This window comes from Cebidichthys violaceus, unplaced genomic scaffold, assembly GCF_023349555.1.
Source record: "Cebidichthys violaceus isolate CVI_PGR_0920_01 unplaced genomic scaffold, fCebVio1.0.p SCAF_12, whole genome shotgun sequence".
Lineage (NCBI taxonomy): Eukaryota > Metazoa > Chordata > Actinopteri > Perciformes > Stichaeidae > Cebidichthys > Cebidichthys violaceus.
Window position 1 is genome coordinate 6078044 of NW_027176285.1, and position 22792 is coordinate 6100835.

At 41.5% G+C, this 22792-nt stretch overlaps 2 protein-coding genes across 2 annotated transcripts in view; one reads left to right on the plus strand and one right to left on the minus strand.

Annotated features, from left to right (window-relative positions):
* Positions 1-12804, minus strand: part of il11ra (interleukin 11 receptor subunit alpha) — a 51386-nt gene extending 38582 nt beyond the window's left edge. Inside the window, exon 1 of the mRNA XM_068706006.1 lies at positions 12697-12804. The gene's annotated coding sequence lies outside the window, so the exon portion shown is untranslated. The remainder of the gene's footprint in view (positions 1-12696) is intronic.
* Positions 12805-17249: 4445 nt separating this feature from the next.
* Positions 17250-22476, plus strand: si:busm1-57f23.1 (uncharacterized protein LOC368621 homolog). The gene is made up of 5 exons (XM_068706008.1): positions 17250-17359; positions 17566-17720; positions 21471-21622; positions 21718-21819; positions 22219-22476. Exons 2-5 carry the CDS (start codon positions 17633-17635, stop codon positions 22312-22314), a joined length of 438 nt encoding a protein of 145 aa, XP_068562109.1. The 5' UTR covers positions 17250-17359; positions 17566-17632; the 3' UTR covers positions 22315-22476.
* Positions 22477-22792: the final 316 nt, after the last annotated feature.

Genomic DNA, 22792 nt, shown 5'->3' on the forward strand with positions numbered 1-22792 from the left:
AACTAAACACCCTCCATATGGTCATCATAAAAGGCTTATCTAACACGGGACACATAGGCATGTTTCCCCTTTACTATTTTGTTAATGTGGCATTTGATTTCATATTTTGCTTCAAAAACTGTATTTCATTACTTTCTCTGTCAAATGTAATGTTATAGTTTTTGGTGGCACCACCAGTTTGCACATGGATTATTGACTGGTCCTCTATAGTCAAGGTTTGTTTCCCCCCAAAAAAAGTCTGTTATTAAAGCTGCCAGACATAACCTGTTAACTAGTTAAGAACAGGCGGCAACCTTCAGTTCTGCCAAGTGAAGCCAATGCGGCAGTGTCTTAAACTTGCATTCTCTCTACTGTCCATCAGGGGGCGACTCCTCTGGTTGTATAGAAGTCTATGAGAAAATTACTCTACTTCTCTCTTGATTTATTACCTCAGTAAACATTGTAAACATGAGTTTATGGTCTCAATCTCTAGTTTCAAGTCTTCTTCAATACAGCATGATGTTCATTTAGTAAATGATGGCCATTTAGAGTCAAACAGACCATAAAGCAGGGTATGTTTTAGGGTGGGCTAACTGTGATTGACTACCAGAGCCGAATACATTGTCTCTACGTCACTCCTCCGCACTCCAAATATGGTAACTTCCACTCACTGATTGCGAAAAAACCAAGATGGACACCAGTCCACAAACTAATGGCAACTAACGTCCACTTCTTACATACAGTCTAAGGTTAAGAACAGCCTTCTATTCTAATTAGAATTATGGTCAATTAGGATTTGGGTCCATAGCAAACTAACAATAGGTGCATGCTGCGTACCTTCATGCTGCAACAGTACTTCTTGACTGATGTCTGTTAACAACTCTGATCTAATGTGTTTAACACCATGCATTTGGCAAAACAACACAAAGGCTGAGATCATTCGTCACATCCATCTATCTGTTCTAGATTCATCATTTTCTCTAGCGCCGAGCGGCGTTTTTGAAATGTGATGTCAACCCTGCTTGCTTGAGTCATTGCAACCAACCTTAACACCGGCAATAAAACTGTCTTCAAAAGAGCATTCAGTTGAAAAACAAACTGCAGCTTGCAGACAATGCCATATTTAGCCAATGCCGCTCTACCAACATAGATTTGATAGAGAGCTCAGAACTCACACCAGTTGTAATCAGCTTGAATGTTTAAGCAAGTTATCGGCCCTTTACTAAGGAAATCATTATGACAGTAAAGTTTCTTTATGTATTTGTTTTATTAGAAAAGATATAAATCTAGAGAATGCACACATACAACTTTTTTCTGAAGATTTCTAAAAAATGGATCTCTGAATGAATCTCAATGGATCCGGTAATGAGTCTATACATGCAACAGTACATGGCCGGGCTAACCAAATAGCACAAGATGGTACACAGGCCCCCTTTACATCTGGTAGTTTGCATTCAGATTTTCCTTCATATTTGACCACTTCTTCACTCATCATTGTGGATTCAGATTTTGCCATTCTCTCACTAAAACCAGTGATCTCCATGTACGTCAGCTCCTCAAAGACAAGCTTCCACCTGAGTCATTCAAAAATGAGAATTTGGACACTTGTAAGCTTCAGTGTAAACAATGCGTTCATCGAAGACACATAGTCAGTGTAGCCTTGGCTTCCTTCTCGTTTGTTTCGGTCACCTGCCTGCCAGATCAGATATGATCACCATGCTCGATAACACCCATTTATCCTCCTCTAAGACTGCCAACGCGCCATAAAGACAACAAACAGCAAGAGCAAGGGGGGTGGGGCAGCAAGACAGGATAGAGTGAGACAGACAGCCAATACATTAATGAAGAGGTTGAAACAGGGAGAGAGAGGGGGAAACAAAACTGAAAGAACAGAGGTAGAAGCAGGTTCATACTTATCTTTCATAGACATTCCAACAGAATTATGTCATCAAAGGTACACACACACTTTTAGTACCCCAGAGACGTGCTACATCATAACTGACTGTCACATAATTTAAACAGACAAGTCTATCAATTATGTATGAGCAGTCCAGTAAAAATAGTCGCCTTGTTGCAGCAGAAACACTTACACTTTTACCCAACAAAAGGGTGGACTCCTAGACCACCCACCGTTATCTTCCACCCATTTAGCTGAAACTCTTTTGTAGAGAGCTAATACAAACAGTTTATAGGAGTGTTTTCAGTCCGTACCGACCATCTGAACTCCTCTAGTCTTTCTTTTAGTGCCTGCAGAAAATGACATGTTTGAAGACATTTAAAAACACTCTGCTTTCAGCAATAATTTGTGTTTTTTATGCTTTTCCCACAAGAAAGCTCAATTAACCAGTTCATCTTAAAATTCCATCTCCTCTGTCTCGCTCATTTTAAAAGATCCAGTAATTTATGAATATGCAAGTAATGGTCATTTCAAAACGTTCCACTCTTCTGCAGATGGATCTGAAAACAAACTGCACATTCATCAGTGAAGCTTAGACATCCAACTCAAGTATCAATAAGAAAACACACATTTTTCCATAGAGGAAGACTTTAATCTTGCCATAACTGCAAAATTATTATTAAAATGTACAAGCTAGATTAGAGCTGGATAACTACGTGATCAACTTATGGCGGCCCAACCTGGTATCGAAAAACTTTGTGGAAAATTGTGCCAAATGTCGGTGCTTTATGGTGATTGTTTTATTGCATTAGAAGCAGAGAGAAGACCTACCTTACGCCATCGGAAACGTTTCAATATGCGATCCAAAGAGCTGCCAGTGTTATCTCCTATATTCTTATAACTTTTTATAAAATGTCACAACACCATTATTATGTTCTGCTCCTGTGTTTTGCATAGTGCGGTGGAGCCTCTCCACACACACAGGTGAGGTTATGTGGATTTCAAAAAGTGACAAAAGTGATAAATATTGAGAAAAGTATCTGATGAATGTTTGAAAAAAGTTATGGTTTAAAATTTGAGAACAGAATTTGGTATGGTGGTAGAACGAGTGTTTAAGCTTCTGATGGTGCCAACATGTTGGCTTTTTACTAAATTAATATTGTCACAGTGACAGACTGTTTACATTATGTACTGTCATTTCAAGAAAACAGAATGTTTACATAGTAAAATATTTTTCATATAGTAGAGAAGTTAGCGGTAGTCATTCATAGAAACATAGTTGGTCCACTAATTAGGCCATGAGGTTTTCATTCACACAAAGTATCAAAAACAGTCTCTTAGTGGAATCGATTTCAAACTATCTGTATCAAACATTTTCAAACCATAACCGGCCCCAGACAACTCTAAAGAAACACTGACAATGTATTTTAAAACAAAGAAATAATGATCAAAATGTCACATTTAAAAGAGAAGGGCAACTATTTTCAGTATCGATCATTTTGTCTATACAATTTGAGTAAAAAGGATTAATAGATTTTCCAAAACGGCAGTTAACACATTCAAATGTGTCGTTTTATCCGACCAAGAGTCAGAAACTCAAAAATGTATTATCATATGTGACAAACAAAAGCATCCAGCTGTCACGTTTAAGAAACTGGAATCAGTGAAATTCTGACGTTTTTGCAAGAAAAAAGCACATCCATGAATAATCAGTAATAGTTGCTGTATATCATATTATCAATTACTTGTTTCAGTTGTAGGGACAACCTTTTGTCTAAAAAAATGCACGCATTTCTGCAGTTGCTACCCCATTCAAATAATAATACAAATAATATGGTCTGCATATTCAAAACTGAGTATTCATCTTCTGCACAGAGGTGGCAAAGGCCTTTGTAAGATTTGTGTGCTCATGCAAGATGCCTGCGCGCACACACACATACATACACACAGCAGAGGTGTGTAACTTTAGATGACCATACACAAAGGCACACACACATTATTCATACCAGGAAATGTCTCTTTTCAACCACTTGTGCCACAATTGGGTATCTGTCTTTGAGTTGACAGTGTCAAACCCTACTACCTTAAAGCCAACGTCTCCTCCCTCTATCAACATGAGACTATCTCTTAAGGCCTCAGTGACAGACTTATCCACGGCGTCTAAGGTTTCACCGTGCTGTAGCCGTCCTGTCTCAAAGCCAGCGCTGCTGATGTCTCTCGAGCCTGAGCACACGTGATTCAGCATTTCCCAACCTGTCAACAGCTTACAAGCTACACTTTAGGGATTACTGCTTGCTGTTTCCAACACAGTTTGTCTTTAGTATTATGGAAGTACTTTTGTTTTGGCACCAATTAGCACAGATGTGCACTTCACAGAATCCACACATCCGAGAAAAATAGAATAAAAATGGGCGATATCACGGCTACAATAATGGTCCTCACGTGTCCACCTTAACAGAGCAAGGTTCAATTATGCAACGCCTGTTAAGCATTTTGTGCTGTATTCAGTCTCTTGCTTTTCTACGCTCCACTTCATTGTAGCGTATTAAAAAAAAGTAACATGTGATTTTCGGTTATTGTGGTTATATAAATGGAACTGATGGTGCTGTTAGATTGCTGCTAGACCGCCCTATCAATATAGGTGCTTGCTAAAGAGTAACCTGGTTTTGACCACAGCCAAAATGTAGGTTTTTTTAAGCCCTTGCCAAAAGATATGGATTGAAACAAAATATTTCTTTAGATAAAAACACACTGTGAATTTTGGCAATTATTACATCTATCTTTTTCCAAAACATTTTTGACTGATGGCTGAGATAATAACAGACAAGGAGTACTGAGCTCTGCATGGCTTGCCGTCATATTGAGGGGACTCGCCTTCTTTTTGGGAACACAAAGCGGACAAAATACATGTTGCTTTAATGCAAGTCATTACATTTTAGGGTGACGATTTGGTTTACGGTTAGGGTTAGGTATGAAGGCAAATCACTGTCAAAATCCGAGAGCACAAATGAGGTCCACGCGTATTTTACTTTGACGAGCGCTTTTACATCACTCCGCGAGCGAAATTCCCTCTCGCGCGAGCGGGACTTTCGCTCGTGCGAGAGGGAATTTCGCTCTCTTGCGAAACTTAACTCTGCTCACTTGCGAGCAGTTGTTTTTTTTGACAGTAAGTGGGCGGACCCAGTCTCTACATCTAATTGGTTACAATCCTCGTCTTTCGACAGACCAGATATCACTGTGACACAGACGCTAGGTCTGTTAAGAGGTGGTTTTCAATTCGCCACTAAACACTATTCCACTACTCAGAATGTCCTACATTTGTCTGACTGGTTTAGTAAACTTTTCAGAATGTAGAGGCTGATGAAATACAAATTATGTTAATAGCGTTTTGAAGTACAATAATTAAAAATGTGTTTCTCTTGTAAATGGAGTCAAGTTGCTCAGATTTATTTAAATTCACTCATCATTCTATTACAGACAATGTGTGTTTGACAGTCAAACCTCTTGTGACAAACAGCTCAAAGAAGCGCTTTGATCTTAATTGATTAAAACATGATGTTATCATATTTAATCATACTGGTGTGTTTGCAGAAGAGCTATAATGTAGTTGTATATAATATGAGCAACAATTTGGACCTGCTCAAGGATCTGTAGCCACGATTAGGGACCACTGTTTCTATATTAACTGTTTGCCCAACTTAAATCACTGACAAGTAATTAGTGGATGAAAAAGTATTCAGATCCTTCACTGCAGTAAACGTATTAATACTGATGAAACAATCCATTACGAGTAAATACCTGCATTCAAAACCTTAGTCAAGTATGTTATTATCAGCAAAATGTACTTTAAGTGCAGAAAGTAAAAGTACCTGTTCAGTAAGATGTACATTATTACTGCACGGGTAGTGCAATCTGAAAATCTCTGAAAATCTGAGTCTGTGACACAGCGATATCCGCTCTGTCCAAAGACGAGGATTGTAACCAATTAGATGTAGAGACTGAGTCCGCCCACTTACTGTCAAAAAGAAAAACTGCGAGCGGGCGAGCAGAGTAAAGTTTCGCGAACGAGCGAAAGAGTGATGTGCGTGAATCTCATTTGCGCTCTCGAATTTTGACAGCGATTTGCCTTCATAGTTAGGTTAGCTTTAGGTTAAGACATGGGTTAAGGTTGTATGTTAGAGAGTGAGGGGAGAAGAGGAGGTGAAAGAAGGACCATTGCACACAATGTTTCTGTAAGTTATTAATAATAACCATAATTTGGATGTTAACGTTATGAATGGAGCTTCGAGCTAATCAGCACAGCCCTAGTAATTACACATGTAGCCCCATTTCCAGCATGAAGGCTTTCCGCTCTCGTTAGCAAAAAGAATGCAAATACCCCGTTGGCGATTCTTTGAATTATAAACCAAACGAAAGAGAAGAACAATTGAAGGTGAACGAAGTGATTTGTAAACTGTGCGATAAACGATTCGGGAATAAAGACGGACACAACACAAATCTCCGCTCCCATCCTGAAACTCACAGTCAAACGGAATACTTAAGTCTGCCACCAACTCCCTCCACAAAGAGCCGTCGTACCAAAACTCCTACCAGGGTGAGCAATCAACCCTCAACCCTCAGGGTGAGACTGTATGGGGGCAGCTGATTGATCTGATGTATTGATCACAGCACACCCATGTGTAAAATAGCACTTATACACTGTGGCCACTTATCCCTGTTGCCACCCTAACTTGTTACGTAGACAGACAGAGCTCTTCACTGCGTCAGAAAATGAACCCCACTGAGGCAGCGAAGAGAGCAATTAACGCATTAATGAGGCTTTTCAAATAACAAGATGGTGGATCTGTGTGCTCAGCTGAAGATCTCTGGGTCACAAACAGAACATCTTCATGTTGCCAGTGATGGTAAATATGAACACCTGCAGGGAGGGGAGTCAACACCGAACAGCCAAAATATCGGCACATTTTTTTTTTACCACAGCAGCTTGTAAATCAACCCGATTTGGAAAGAAACCACTTGAGACCTGGAGGTAGAAATTTCATACCAGCGCAGGCTTAATATTCTTCCAAGCTCTGATAATCTCCCCGGCTAGCTGTATTTTCACAGTCAACACTGCGCTGGACTGAGTCGTCACAGAATATACCCTAACCCTAACCCTAACCCTAACACGCTTAAAATAGGGCTCCATCATCATCAACACTTTTGTTTTAAATATTAACGTTACATTTGTTCTTTTGGTTGTCATTCTATGTATTACGAAAAAAAAACGACATACCATATGAATACAATATTAATAACTGTTTTAATAGCGTATAATCACCTGAGACCTGAGACCCGACATAGGGAGCGGGTCCACCGTGTTGCACCGCCATGTTTCTAGTCGCTCTAACGGACAAACCAAAAACTGACTTTTACATTGTTATGTAACCTGAAAGCCCCCAGAGTTCTCCGACACGCTCGTGAAACTGCGGTAACGTGAGTCCGCCGCGGTACCGCCAACCGCTGCGTGACTTCCCTCGCTAAAGCAGTCATTAAGTCTGAGCAAGGCGACCGGCGTCGCCACGGTTTTGCACTCGGCGTCTCACGTTACCGCAGTCTTAGAAAGGGATGGGTGAGCGGAGGGGTATTCAGTTGGTTGCGATTGGCAAGCACTTGGCTAGATGCCACCGAATCCTACACACTGTCCCTTTAAACAGTCGTTTGCTGAATTCATCTTGAGTCTTGAATTTTTAGGGTATTTCATGAGTTCTTTAATGGCTTTTGTGGTTATCCATTATAATCAAGTTTCCAGAGTAAAAAAAAATGGAGTCTTCTGGCAAAAATAGTTATTCTATTTAAAACAGATGCAGCAAACTTCAGATGTTTGGCATCAGTTCACATACATCAAGGAGCGAGTATAGGGTTTCTCTGCAGAGCTGCCATTATATTCAACCATCACTCAGCCATCAAACAGGGAGTTGTCTTGTAGAGCTGGCAGAGCTAGCACTCACAGAAGTTGTTGCTTTTTTTCCTTAGATAGAAATAACCCATATTTGAAATATTACACTTTCACTATCGCCACACTATTGCTGTCCTTATTGTTTGGTAGATCCCGAAAAGAAGCAGCAGCTCCAACCCACGACGCCAAGCCCTGCTTAAGTGGCCCGACCTTGTGGCTTGGATCTGTTTTCAACTGCAGCAAAACACAGAGAAACGTAGTACAACGAGAAACGGACAAGCCAAAACTCCAGACTGAACGATCGGGCAGAGCTCCTAATAAGTAAGAGTGGGGATAAAAGTGCGCAAACAGCAGCACAAGAGGAGGACAAAATACCCCAATCTAGGCCCCTCAGAGTTGGTTTAATATTGAGAGCTGGCTCTCTCCGTCTCACTCACAGGCGCACACCAAGAAACAGCGCGGCCTCAGACCTGGCAAGCAGCTACCAAGTTCTTGGAGCAGCTCGCTCTCTAATTTAAAAGTTGATTGCCGTGGGCCCTCCGTGTGTGTGACTAGTGAAATATGAGTGTGGAGAGCACAGTACCATGGAGGCTTGGACTGGCGTCGTGCTCCGCGTGCACGTGACCATGGGAGATGCGCACGCTTAAAAAGTACTGGACCGTCTTGAATTCGCATGTGTGCACGCATTGAGTCTGCGTGAAGGTCTGAGTGGAGCCTGTGCGCATACTTGTGTGTACGGTATGCGTGTGTGTGTATGTGGTTTTTGGCCAGAAGCTTGAGCAGAGACTGGCCTGCCAGTGAGAGCTGTCTGCAGGGAATCGGGCGAAGCAAGAGCCAAGCTGAATAACAGTACCTTTCTCTTCCTAGAATGAGGTGTTTGGACGTGAACTTAACTGAGCTGGGCCGTCGTTAAAAAATCAACTGGAGTATAGAATGAGTAAATTGTTGTAGGTCTGTATTCGTCAAACCACAGAAAGGGGGAATTTTGGACTTTGGACAGATGTTGATGGAACAATGGGGCAGGTGTAGGGCAAATCCGTTGTCTCTGATTGGTTATTCCTATCCGAGCATTCATCTGATTGATCATGCGATTGCTTGAGGGCAACTCCTAAAAACGACTCCCACACTTAACTGGAACTACTGGTAAAACTCTTGATAAGTGCGTTGTGTTCCAGCGAATATGGTTTCCATTCAAATTTATATTCAGTTGGCTCGCTGCAGTCATCTTACAGTAAGTGTTATTCTCTGAGCTACGAGCTTCCCCCTCCACTTCAGTGCAGTCAACGTGACCACACAAGGCAAAACTTTTTCCTTAAATCCTGAGTTTATACACTTTTTCTAGGATCTTTTTAAAGCTTTTATCACAAAGCAACATGGTATATTTAACTTTTCTTACAACCTGGGCGCCAGGATCCTTAGACGAATCAATATCAAGGACACCTCGTCATCAAATCCCATCGAAGGACTGATCCAATGACGAGGATCCTTCAAATTCTTCTGAACAGAGAACTTGTGAGAAAGTTCTCTGTTCAGAAGATTTCTAAAGATGCATGTGAGTATCCTCTGCGCACCTAAAAACACCCACAAGGCCATGCGCATACTGCGTTTTCCTGTCCCTCGATTTGGACTCAGGGAAAATACGCTGATAAACCTGATGTTATTTGACCTCAGCAGTCCGCCAACATCGAACACCTTGGATTTCCCTTCCTCTTCTGGATATCCCAATCCAAAGAGCACATTTGTTTACCGAGTGTATTTCTAAATAATCTTTTTAGAGTTTTTTTGGTCACAGTGTTCATAAAGCAAAAAATACACTCCGGTTTCTTCCTTTTATAGACACAGAAGACCTGGGAACCCATTGGTTACCTTCCAAGAGGCAAACAGCAAGGTGCTTCCTTTTTCTTACTCTGTGTACATTTACTTTCAGAGCGGTTAAGTGGCCGAGAGAGAGTGGAAGAGCCAATCTTCTGCTGCACAGCTTTCGAAGCCAGGATTTGACAAGCTTTAAACCAGGAAGCATCCTCCTTGCTCAGGCCACCCAGCCTGCGAAGTGAAATCCATGAACGGCAAACCCTGTTGCTAAGGACAAGAGATACTGCATGGGAGCAGCCAGGTGTTTGCCTCCACAGAGCACACAGGGACTCTGGCTAGGACCAAACCACCATCGGCCCTCTCTGCGAGGACTCTTAGCCGAGTTAAATTAGCTGAATTGATTTCAAAACAAAGAAATAAACAGTGATGGAGAAAACCTGGGACACATTAACTAACCTGGAGGCTGGCTAAAGCAATTCTGTGTCTGTTTTACTGCCACGTGGGAGTGCGGGAGGAAAATTGGTTTCAATTGGTAAACGGACAGCCAACAAAATACAGTCTACGAGTGTGAACTCTTCCCTGCCATGTCTCAAGCGACCAACAGTGACGAGCCACTTGCAGACAAAAGCTGGATAGTCGAAATTGTGATTGAGTCAATCCCAGCCAAACAGCCAAATGTGATGGGGACAACTTTACCCCCGAAAGAACGCAACAACACTCTTACCTTCCAACTACTGATTGTGACTCATCTGTACTGATCAAACCAATAACACTTTCAGCACCTTCTGAGCTTAACACAACGGACTAAAATCCTTCATTAATCCAGAAATCCCATTTAAAGCAGCAAGGAGTGAGAACGTTGGCTAAGCCCTGATCACAGCTGTCGAAGCAACCGTGGAGCCCACACTGTCACTAACTGCACTCCCTGAATTAATACTATCTCATTTTTGGAAAAAAATATTATTTATTCCAGGATGTAAGACTGATTCAGCAGTGAAAACAGTTTAAAGAAGACAAAGATGAAAGCTGAAAGCCTACAGGTCACAGTGTGAAAAGTGAACCACCACATCAGCTGGCGATTGAGACAGAAGACAATGAAATTAAAGAACACCGTTCCTTTGAAGCCGGTTAATGAGTATCACTATTACAGAACATTTGATGAGCTAGAAACCAGCTTCATAATGAAAGAAACTCTGAAACAATTGCATGAAAGTCTATGGAGCAGAGCAGGATAGTTGTCGGACCCTAATTAGAGCTGGCCGACGCTACACTATGATTGGCCAGTCAGTGCTCCAGGGGTGGGTCAATTCCCTAACAAAAGTATTTTAAGTATTTGCTGGAAGTATATCCAAGTAAAGAAAAAAAATAGCTTTTACATTTATTACTTTTACATCTTATTTGTGTTCCACATGAATGAGTGCAGCTTGATCCTTAGAACAAACACACACACACACACACACACACACACACACACTACTGGATAAGCACGATCTCAGCTTGGCTTTCATTCATAAGTACACTCAATACATCACAAATCCACCGATTCACATTTAATGTGTCATTTTCCGTCAAGTAAAAAAAACAAAAGAAAAACCAACCGCTAACCAAATGATGACTCAAAATGAAAAAAAACAACAAGTTTCAACGCATGGACGAATGAGAATCTCCGTTCTGTGCTCCGTACGGGACAACATGTTTTTGAAGGCATCACAGACCGGCCTGGTTCTGATAAACACGAGGGCACGCTCGGCGTCCCGTCGCGGGATTTCATGGGCAAGGTTCAAAGTCGGCCACTGGTACGCGATGTGCAATGTGACGCGGCGACATCCCGCGTTTAAAATCTACACTCGACCTCGACTTTCTCAGGGACTTCGAGAGCGGCGTCCTCCCTCCGTCACGCGAACTCTGACCCACATTTGGCTTCAAATTAATTGGTGGGACGTTTGAAGAAAGAGCATCACGCTGGGTTATTTTTGAGGGAATCCAGTTCCCAGCCTAGTCTCCTCCACTGCCACCTACCTTCCCTCTCCTACACCCCCCCCCTCAGGTTTTGTCTTTCTGCTCGGTCTGTTTGCATTCTTGTTGAGCTCTATTTAAAGGGTCGATCACTCCACTGGCTGCAGGAATGCACATCTGCAGCGAGACCCCGTCCCGCTGTCTCCGTCTGTCTGTCTGTTTGTGTGTGTGTGTGTGTGTGTGTGTGTGTGTGTGTGTGTGTGTGTGTGTGTGTGTGTGTGTCAGTGTGTGTACAGTATTTGTTTCTATTCGCGGACTCGGAGCATTAACCGTTGCTGCTGGGCCCCCAGAGCTATAATTGTGCAAATAAATATACAAAACGGGAGAGAGCAGGATAATGCATAATGTTGTTTATCACATTAACAAGTGCCTTTGGATGACTCAACGATGTTGACGCTGTACATCTGCACACTGCCTGTTCCTGAGCTGGTGTCTGAGAGCCAGAAGCAAAACAAGTTGATGCATCAGCAGTGCCTTTGATGCTCTGATCTTACTTTCCCTACGGAGAGACAAACGTGCAGTGTTGCATGCACATAAACACACACAACTCACAGACCACACTTGCCACTCAGCCATGAGTCTTTAATCATTTAAATTCAAACACTATAATGTGTTTTAAGTACAGCCAAATTCCTTCAATACTATCTCACACTTGGCTTGTTTGCTGCTACTCATACAGCTTTCACAAAACAAACATGGAAGTATATTTTGACCCCCATAACACAGCTGTTTAATCAACAAAAACAAAAGTAAACAGACCAGTTTAATTCACAATACAGGATAATTAAAAATAAATTAATTAATTACATGTATTTTGGGGGGGGCATCGTGTTAGGCATAATTATAAAGCATAAAATAATAATTAAAAAAAACATGTAATATAACAAGTGCTCAGGGTAGCAGCATGACACATCCCCACTGTGAATAACATTGAGGAGATTCCCCTCCTGTCCCGTGTAGCGAGGCGGTTAAACTTTTCGCCTCCCCTCCCGACACGCGCAGCCTCCGAGCCGCTAATTCCCTCCTAGCCCCAGTTAGAAACAGACAAACTTACCTTGGAAAATGTCCCCGAGTCAAACAGGCATTATTATTATGTTGTCACCTTCCATAGCTGGGACTTTCGTCGAGTTGTTCTTCGGCTTCCCCGGACGGACTAGCGGGGCACGAGAGCAACGAAGTCGGACAAGGAGGAGGAGGAGGAGGGGAGGAAGGAGACCAGACAGAGTCGGCCGCCACCTGGTTGGAGGAGCCGGCTGTCAATCACCCGATTTGGTGGGCGGGTCCCTAACTGTCAGGGGATTATGGGCCGCTGAGCTATCAGCACTGATCCCAGGTCTGAGGTTTTAAGGAATGTGACATGGAAAGAACAAGATACGGGCTCTTGCAGCAGGATTATGATGGTTTATGTTTGCATCACTTTTCACTGCGATACTGCAGTGGGTTTACCTAAAAGTGCCAGCAATTTAATATTTAGGGCCCGAGCCACCGACAACGTCGGGCCAGCGAAGGCCCTATTGAAATTCTATGGGGTATTATTATTATTCTGATTTTTATTTTTGTACATTGGGAGTATTTTTGGGGTACTTGGCATGCATGAAAACTCACCAAATTTTGCAGACTTGTCAGGTCTGGTGAAAATTGCCATCTGACATAGGTTGCAAATTTCGTTTTAAAAAAATGTCTCTCTAGCGCCCCCTACAAGTCGGACCGGCGACGCCCCTCGGCCAGTATGTCCGATTTACTTGAAATTCAATACACATGTCCAGATCCGCTAGATCTAAAAAAAAGCCTCTCAGACCCCTAAGGTCCGCCTACCAAAATTTTCCGCCATTTTGAATTTTGTGAAAAACACATTTTTGAGAACTCCTCCTACACGCTTTGTCCGATTGCTACCAAATTTGCTGTGCATCATTATTGGATCTAGCTCACATGAAGTTATCAAAAACGTGTTGATATCTTACAGCGTTTAGAAGATATGGACCAATGAACTTCTTGGGGAGTGGCTTGTTTATCAATACATATAACTTCTCAACCGTGTATCGTAAAATCACCAAATTTGCAGTATATGTGCCCATCGCATGGTGGAACATCCCCTGTAATTTTCAGTCCATTCAACCAATAGGGGGCGCTACAGTAATTCACTCAATTTCAGTTTTTTGGTGATTTTTCGCGTTTTCAGCCTTTGTATTTGAACGAACTACTCCAAAATAAATAAAATCATAATTATTTTGAATATTAAAAATGCATTCATCCTCTACTGGTAAGGACAAGTAGTACATGAGGGACATTTTGTGTGAAACATGTTGTCTCCTACTCAAAAACACAGGCTTTTCCAGGTTTTACTCAATTATTGGTCTAAACTGCAAGTCATGAGAACCTGATTAATTTATTTATCTGTTTGTTTGCTTCTTATGTAACCTGTTATGTGGTGAGCACAACAACAAAAAAACACATTAAATCCATTAATGGTTCCAGTGCTCTTTGCTTTAGCTGGACATAAATTGGATGTCGGTGATATCTCATTATCCAAAGCGGTGACCTTTTGTCCTCCCCGTGAATGCAAATGGTGGTTTGGAAAAGAAATGCCACATCTGTCAGTGCAACCCAGTCAGACGCTACAGCCTCACACCTCGCTGATGCAGGTCAACCAATACTGAGGAGCTTCGCAAAGGTTAAATGTGCTGCAGGGGTGTCGTGTTGGTTTGCATTCAGTTGTGCAGGAGTTCCTAAAAAAACAACTGGTGACTCAGTCTCCACGGTAAAGTCTTTAGTCTTGAATCATAATAGCACATTTCACTCTGATCTCATTAGAGATGTTACTGTGTGTCAAATGTTCAGTTTTATAATTTCAACAAAGTATATAAACTGCACAATCAACAGCGTATATAACTAAAAAAAAATATGTTTTGTCTCATTAATTACCTTTAAAAAACAGTTCGATACCACACAGCGGTATGCTCTGTTTACAGGGCTGTTTAGGGGCTGTTTATCTGTGAAGTCACTCTGACCTTTGACCTGGACAGACTGGACAAGAACAAAAACTGTGGCCCGTTGGCGTCTGGCCCACCCATCATCAGGCAAACAACACCGACATCAATTATTCTGTTGAAAGTAGAGGGGGGGATTTCCAATCTGAGCTAATCCAGCCACCCACATTCTGACCCTGACCCGTCTGAAAGAGTTACAGTGCGTCTCATTAGGGAGCAGCGAACAGCAACCAGGCTTGGAAGAGATATTTGTCTGTCGTACTGCATGTTGGCTTTTCAGTCTGCATCTATTTGTGTTGGACATTTTTCTTAGATAGTAGTTTAGTTTAGTGTCCAAGTGGCGTTGATTGAGAGTCTTTTGGAAGTGGGTGTTGTTGGACTGGACTGCTGCTTGTTTTTGTCTGGCAATAAGTCTATCTGACTGTCCATCTGCCTCACTATATGAGCCAACATGTCAGTCTGATCCCCCCCCCCTCCCTCTTTTGTCTCACCTGTCTTTATCTCTGCTTCCTGTGTGAGAGCTGTCAGTTATTTTGTCCTATAGATATCATTTAGCTATCTCTGTTTGTGCACCTGTTACTTCCACCTTCTGTCACTTCTCTGACACCTAATCCTAAACTGACCAGTTTGCATGGTGCCCCTAGTTGAAAGTCCAAAGTATTGTAGCCGGTAGACACAGTGACTATTGCGGAGAATGAACTTGCATGTGTGACCACTTGTATAGGACATTCTTTTTGAAATTGATTGCTCATACTGTGTGCTCATAGTATTCAAGCTCCTCTGTGATCAAACACAACTGTTTCTCTGAGCATGAGAAGGCAGTAATTCCGCCTCGTCCACCTGTTGCATTATGTGATACAGTGCTGCTCCCCCCTGCTGGGTGGACTGACACATCACACACAGCATAGCTTGAGGGATTTTGCTTTCGGTCTCCAACTATTTTAACGGATAAGTCTTAACGTCAGTGGGACAAAAGAGTAATGGAAGTTTTGCAGTGTTAACAAGCCGGGCCTGGAATCATTTATTCCCTCGCCAGTGTTTCATGAAAATTTGTTGATAGGTCTGGATCCTGCCAACTAGCAGACAAACAAACAACTATTCATGCTACCAACAATGCCCACATTCAAGACTTGAAACTGAGAGCTGAGAGAGTGGAAGGTTTCATGAAATAAAATAAAAAAACTACTGTGACTTGTATAAATATAAGTGAGTGCTTCCATCTCATATACAGTATGTTAGCCTCTTTTAGCTCATTCTCTTGGTTTGGTTCAGTCTCGCTGCTCTCATCAACTTCATCTCAAAAAGTGGAACATCAAAGCAAAGACCTGATATATTGCTTCCTATTTATTACATACATTTTTAATCAATAGTGACAGAAGAGAGGTGACAGAAAACAAATTGGAGAGAGGGCACCCCTGGCATACATTTTTCTCAGTGGTTGGTGGAGACCAAAACAGAGCTTAAACACATCTCCAAAATGAACCCTTATGTTGCTCTGTGTCTGCTGAATGCGTAAATAGGCAACCGTTTGCCAACACGGTATATAATAATATAGCATTGCTTTTGGTTTGTCAGCTTGTTGTGGAGGTCTTCTGCCCTCTAGTGGCCCAAACAATACATATTTGTGAGCAATTGACCAGTGTTTTTAAAGCCTACAAGTTCCGCGTTTTGGCCCTCGCTATCTTGGTTTTTGGCCGTTGTCGTCTTGATATTTTTCAATCTTGAGAGGGTAGAGCTAATAACAACGAAACACTAAACAAGACAAGACAAGATTTTTTGCCAACTAAAATGATTACAACTTTCATGAACTGGGAACACACTGTGAAACACAGCCAACTCCCAACCCAGACAACGCCGTGGTAGCGACCTGTCAATTATAATGTATTAAGCATCCCCTGCTTTATGGTCTGTTTGACTCTAAATGGACCTCATGCTGTATTGAAGAAGGCTTGAAACTAGAGATTGAGACCATAAACTCATGTTCACAATGTTTACTGAGGTAATAAATCAAGAGAGAAGTAGAGTCATTTTCTCATAGACTTCTATACAACCAGAGGAGTCGCCCCCTGAAGGCCATTAGAAAGAATGCACCTTTCCTTCCTTCAGTCAGCCTCATCTTTATGAACAAGGACACTCAAGTTTATTAACTCCAATCTCGCTGACGCTTGTGCATTTATTCATTGCCGTCAGAATATTTTAAACCCTTTATCACATGATAACAAATGTGCTGGACCCGGTGTTGACGTACTTTAGAAATAATAACGCTGTGGCCTACAGTTTGCACAGTGACTCACTGCCAGTTTGAGTCACATCTCCCACAGAAGTGCCTCGTTCATGTATACATGCTCACATTCACACACAGGCCACAGGCCCACACAACACACATGAATGCAAACACACAAAGAGCACGGAGACACACACACAATGGCACACATCTGACACCCATCTACACTTAGTCACACACACACACACACACACACACACACACACACACACACACACACACGCACGCCCCAAAGCCGCTGATGGTTGTTAAATCCCTGCATGACGTCATTGCCAGGCAGCAGGGGGGGTGTGGTCTTCATTGGTTTGTTAAACATACCAGAGCTTAAATGCTGAACAGCCTCTGCCATTCCCTGACAACACCCTCCCCTCTTTCTCTCTCCCTCACTGCCATTATTTCTCTCCGTCTTGCTCACCGAGGTCCTATTTATTTTCAACATCAGAAAGGTAAAGAGCTGCAATGTTTTTCTCTTTGCAGCCTTTTCTACATCTGTCATTTTTGCATTTTCTTGCTTTATAGCTGTGCTTTTAAAGTTGTCTTTTTTTCTCCTCCTTTTCTTTGTACTGCTTTCTCCTTGGATCACACTGTAGGAAGTCTGCGAGTTGAGTTGGCAAGTGTCCTGCTCATCTGAAGCTTTGTTTTTTTTTGTCAGGATCCGTTCTTCGGGTCAGTCCTCCCCCTGTGAAGAGTCCAGTTTGGTGGTGGTTGAAACTTAAAAGATGTTCCTCCCGTTGGCAGTGGTGATCTGTCTGTCGGCCATCCAGCTGTGTTTGGGCGAGCAGCCTGTGGAGGAAGCCATCACAACAAGTACGTGCTGATATGGATAAGAAGTACGAGTATGGGAACAGGGAGTCTTTGCATAGAAGAAGAATAAATAGACTCATGGCAACAGCTTTCTATTCTAAACAAATTTGATGATTAAAATAATAGGTATATTTAAAGCTACGCTGTAACTACTTATACTGTCCTGATTACATTACTTTGCTTTTTACACTTCATATTCATACCTCTATTCTTGTGACCTTAATTAATATTAAGATGTCAATCGCCCACAGAGATAAAATGCTAGGAAAATAAAGTGTTGACACTTTTCTTTGTTTATTTCTTATTTATATATAGTATGTTTTTATAAATGTATTATTACTTATATGCTTATTTAAAATCTGTTGTGGGGACAGTTCTCAAAACAAAAACAAAAAAAAAATTCAGATTTATGGTCCTGATTCATGTGAGTACCCAAAAAATGTCAGATGTGGTTAAGAAAAATGTAATTAAAAAGCTTAGTCAAACCAAGTGAAGCACGAATTCTGCAAAAAGGAACTATAACCAAGTGTCATTGAGATTTTTTATGTCAGTCAGTGCAGTTCGAGAAGAGTGAACAATAATACAACAAACAAAAATAAGTTTTGTACTATGTACACGCAGTTGAATAGCTTGAGTGAAAGGATAGTACAGTTACATAATGCAACAACTGAGTCACGACCAGCAATGTAGAAACCAGTTGAACGAAACATTTTGTCCATTTGTCATTTCTAATACAATGAGATGACACATGTAAACAATTTGAGCCATCAAATGAAAGAAGCAATTGTAGTAGTAATTTAACTCTTGTATGAGCAGATTGTCTCGGCTATTGAAAGAGTCAAGATCAGCAATAAAGTGATTCAACCTGAAATGATTTCAAACAGTTTAGAGAAAAAAATGGCACAGTGTGTGCCTGGGTGACACAAAACACAGTAACGTGTTCATTCATGTCATCAGTCTGTAGACAGTGACTCTACTGCTGTCTGCTTGGGTACAGTGAGTCAGGAGGCTTGGCTTAGACAGCAGTCAGAGAGAGCTGTCATTGGTCAGATGCTATTTCACTTGGCAGAATGGAGTTTGGTTTGGGAGTGTAGTGAAAAATAATCCATCAGGGCCACTCAGTACCAATTCCACCAAATTTGTCCAACGTTATTGAAATGGTTTTACTGAGCAGAGAAACATTGTGGTTGGTTCAGATTTGTACTTGGTGTATATTGTAAATGCTAATGACGATAAAACATAAATACTCTATTATATATATATATATATATATATATATAGATATATATATATATATGTAAGATTACTGACGCCACAAGACGTCTGTGTTGTCCTCATGATGTCCATTAACTAACTGCAATGTTGGGTGTGATCCGTTGCGCCTCTGAACACACCCATGACTTATATGTATTGTTGTACTACAATGCATAACAAACTTGTGTACTTGAAAGGGTGCAGCATGTTAAATGGCAGTAAAACAGGAACTTCAACCAATGCTTAGTTGCAAGGACATAGCATAGCACGATGGCACAAATTAACTGCATGCACATGTTGACTTCAATATGGTGACATCAGCATGCTAACCTGCTCACAGTGGATATGCTAAAATGTTTACATTTAGCAGGTATACTATTCATTGTGTACACCATCTCAGTTCAGCATGTTAGCAGCTAACTTTTGCTAATTAGCACGAAATTACATTAAAATGTTGAACTAGATAAAAAAGTGCAGAATCATTAAAATAGAACAATTCAACCTGAGGCTGACATAACAATCTGAACCAAATGTAATAGTTGTTAAGAAATCTAACTCCAAATTACAAAAGTCAGCCTCCTGGTTGGGCCAGGCAAATGTCAGGGGACCACCAAAGTTGGTTGGATACATTGTCTGGGAAACATTAATGTCTATAAAAGATGTTTGCCAATCCATCTAGTACTGTAGATTGAGATGTTTCACTTTGTAAGACAGGAAAATCAGCCTAAAGTACGCCAAATCCATGGTATTTCGTCCAAATGTTGTCCAAGATATTTCAATAAAACATTGAAATGTCAGCCTCATGGAGGAAAAGTCAAGGGATCAGTGAAATCAGTGGATTCATCCTCTGCAAAACATCAACGGGTGTGCCGAATTTCATGTCAATCCATCCAATAGCTGTTGAGATATCTAAGTCTGGATCCAAGTGGTAGACTGACCCACCTACATTGTCAGCCCTAGAAGTACACTGCTATCGTTGTGACTAGACACGTGGGCCACCCAAGGTTCAGAAGCTGCAACTACTACATCTAAATTTCCCTTTTCTTTCCTCGAGAAAACAAACCTGCTTTATATTCTTGGCCTGATGATTGAGGCTTGGTTTGGCAGAGTAATGTGAACGGTTTGGCAGTGTTTGAGTAAAACTGGCTGAATCCAGTTGTCTTAACGTTTCCAAGTTCTTGACTGATGTTCTGGACTGAAACCCCAAATTTTCAGGATGAAGCAGCATAAAAACCCCAAAGGGAACACACAGAAACAGAACACTGACTGATTGTGCCATTGGAGTCGGTGTATCAGTGCATTTGTATGGGTGGGCATTTTTATGTGTATGAATAAGTGCAACACGTTCTCATTCCCAACTCGTCAAATACCGACACTTGGTCAGAGGCCCGACACTTAAGGTACCCCTCTAGCGTCAGTTTTGGATGTGTCAAACAGCTTGGCAGTTTCCCCCTGTTACATGCATAGCGTTTTGTCAAACTCCCGTCTTCACAGGAAGTTAGGTTTAGGCAACTAAACCATTTAGTTAGGCTTAGGAAAAGATCATGGTAGACGTTAACTTGTCTTACTAACAACTCATGTTACTCAAGTCACTAAGTGACTAGTGACTTAAGATTGTACCGAGTAACTAACGAGTCACGTGCCTACCGAGTCACGTGCCTACCGAGTGACTAGTGACTCACGTGACTACCAAGAGACTAGTGACTCACGTGACTACCAAGAGACTAGTGACTCATGTGACTACAGAGTGACTAGGGACCCAGCGACTAACGAGTGACTTGCGACTCAATTGGCTACCGAGTGACTAGCAACTCACATGACTACCGAGAGACTAGTGACCCAGTGACTACCAAGTGAGTCACGTGACTAACGAGTGACTAGCGAACAGTGACTACCAAGTGACTAGTGACTACCGAGAGACTAGTGACCCAGTGACTACCAAGTGACTCACGTGACTAATGAGTGACTAGCGAACAGTGACTACCAAGTAACTAGCGACTCACGTGACTACTAAGACTATTGACCCACGTGACTTCCAGGTTACTAGCGACTTTCGGGACTACCTAGTGACTTAGATGACTACAGAGTGACTAGCGACTCATGATACTACCGAATGACTAGCGTCTCACTTGACTACCAGGTGACTAGCGACTCACGTGTCTACTGAATTACTAGCGACCTAGTGACTGACGTGACAAAATAAGGCAACAGATACTTGGTTTTAGACGGGACACAAAAAGCGGTGTCCTGTGTTTGATTGACAACGCTAAAGGGTGCCTCAGTGCATCTGTATCAGACAACCGAGGGGCACTTACCGAGTGTCGGTATTTGACGAGTTGGGAGTGAGAAAGTGTTCATTTCAGTGCATTGTGCTATGCCACTTGAGTAGTCTGTTATATTACCAATAACATAGAGTAGAGATCACTTGATTAGTTGTCCCATCAATAGCCATGCAATTGTGTGAAATTTACACCTAATGTGTGTTGAATTTCCCCATAGAAAAAGTGCCTCTCCTTGGCAGCTGGTCTGAGAGAAGTCTAGAGTCAACTGAGGTTCAGGAGGCGACTCAATATGCTGTGAAGATGCACAACACTCACTCCAAGAGCAAGAGGATGTTCAAGCTGGTCTCCATCACCGGCGCTCAGGCACAGGTTAGATTCATTTTTCAGACACAAAGGAACTTCCATGCAACACACCATGTCACCACCATCTAATAGTTCTGCTGACTGTCCACTTATCTCATTAGGTGACCAACATGATCAACTTTAAAATTGATGCAGTCCTGGGAAAAACCAAATGTCTTAAGAGAGAAAACCATGACCTGAACAGCTGCAGTCTTGTGAAAAAGGTACATTTTGTTTCATGTGTGGGGTGACCGTGGCTAAGTGGAGAGCAGGGCCGCCTTTCAATCAGAGGGTAGGTGGTTCGATTCCCCGGCTCCTGCTCTACTAGTCTCATGTCAATGTGTCCTTGAGCAAGACACTTAACCCCAAAATTGCTCCCGTAGCTGCGTCTACGGTGTGTAGATAGATACTGAACTGTAACTTTGGATAAAAACGTTTGCTAAATGTATGTGTTCACAAAGTTATGTTCAACTCAACAATGATTATTTTCTCAACATTTACATTCATGCTTTTATGTTTTATATTATTTCATAATACAAAGACAGATTATTACATATTGTCTTTTACCGCCAGGTTTTGGAGAGTTCTCAATGTAATGGTTATTATTGTTTCTCTCTCCGCAGCATCTGAAGTGCCACTTTAAAGTCACGTTCAACCCCCGCAACAACAAACATGAGATGCAGACATCCAAGTGCACAAAAATTGTGGATAAGGTTTAACTTTTGAATCGGCTTAACTCTTTTGTAGTTTGGTTCTATAGCTTTGATTACTTTATTGCATTTTGATGGGTTTAAAATATTTTGCAGCAGATTTTCAGTGCTGAATGGACAACTTGTAACAATAACACATCACAGTCTTAATAAAATAAATTTGGAAAACTTTTTTACCATGATGTGGAGATTGTTCTGCGGCTTGATATATACTGATATATATTTATTTTGTCTTTTTATTTTTGGTTTTGTATACTGTCAAAAAAAAACACTTGATTAAAATGATTGCTTCATTTGGGGATTTAAACAATCAATCATGATTGACGTTGTTGTAGACAAGAGGTAAAGAACATGTGAATTTGTATTTATTTATTGCTGGGATTTTTACATACATGAATCAATAATATGATTACACACATTACCACTTGCTTATGAAGTTTTGTAGATATTTTCATATCTACAAAATATCATATCTTCATGTCATAAA

What these genes read in the sequence shown, in the direction of transcription:
- si:busm1-57f23.1 (XM_068706008.1), top strand. Translation starts at nt 17,633, where the DNA reads ATGTTCCTCCCGTTGGCAGTGGTGATCTGTCTGTCGGCCATCCAGCTG. An exon ending in GGAGGAAGCCATCACAACAA is followed by an intron (nt 17,721 to 21,470) that starts GTACGTGCTGAT and finishes ATTTCCCCATAG; the next exon opens with AAAAAGTGCCTCTCCTTGGC. An exon ending in GCTGCAGTCTTGTGAAAAAG is followed by an intron (nt 21,820 to 22,218) that starts GTACATTTTGTT and finishes CTCTCTCCGCAG; the next exon opens with CATCTGAAGTGCCACTTTAA.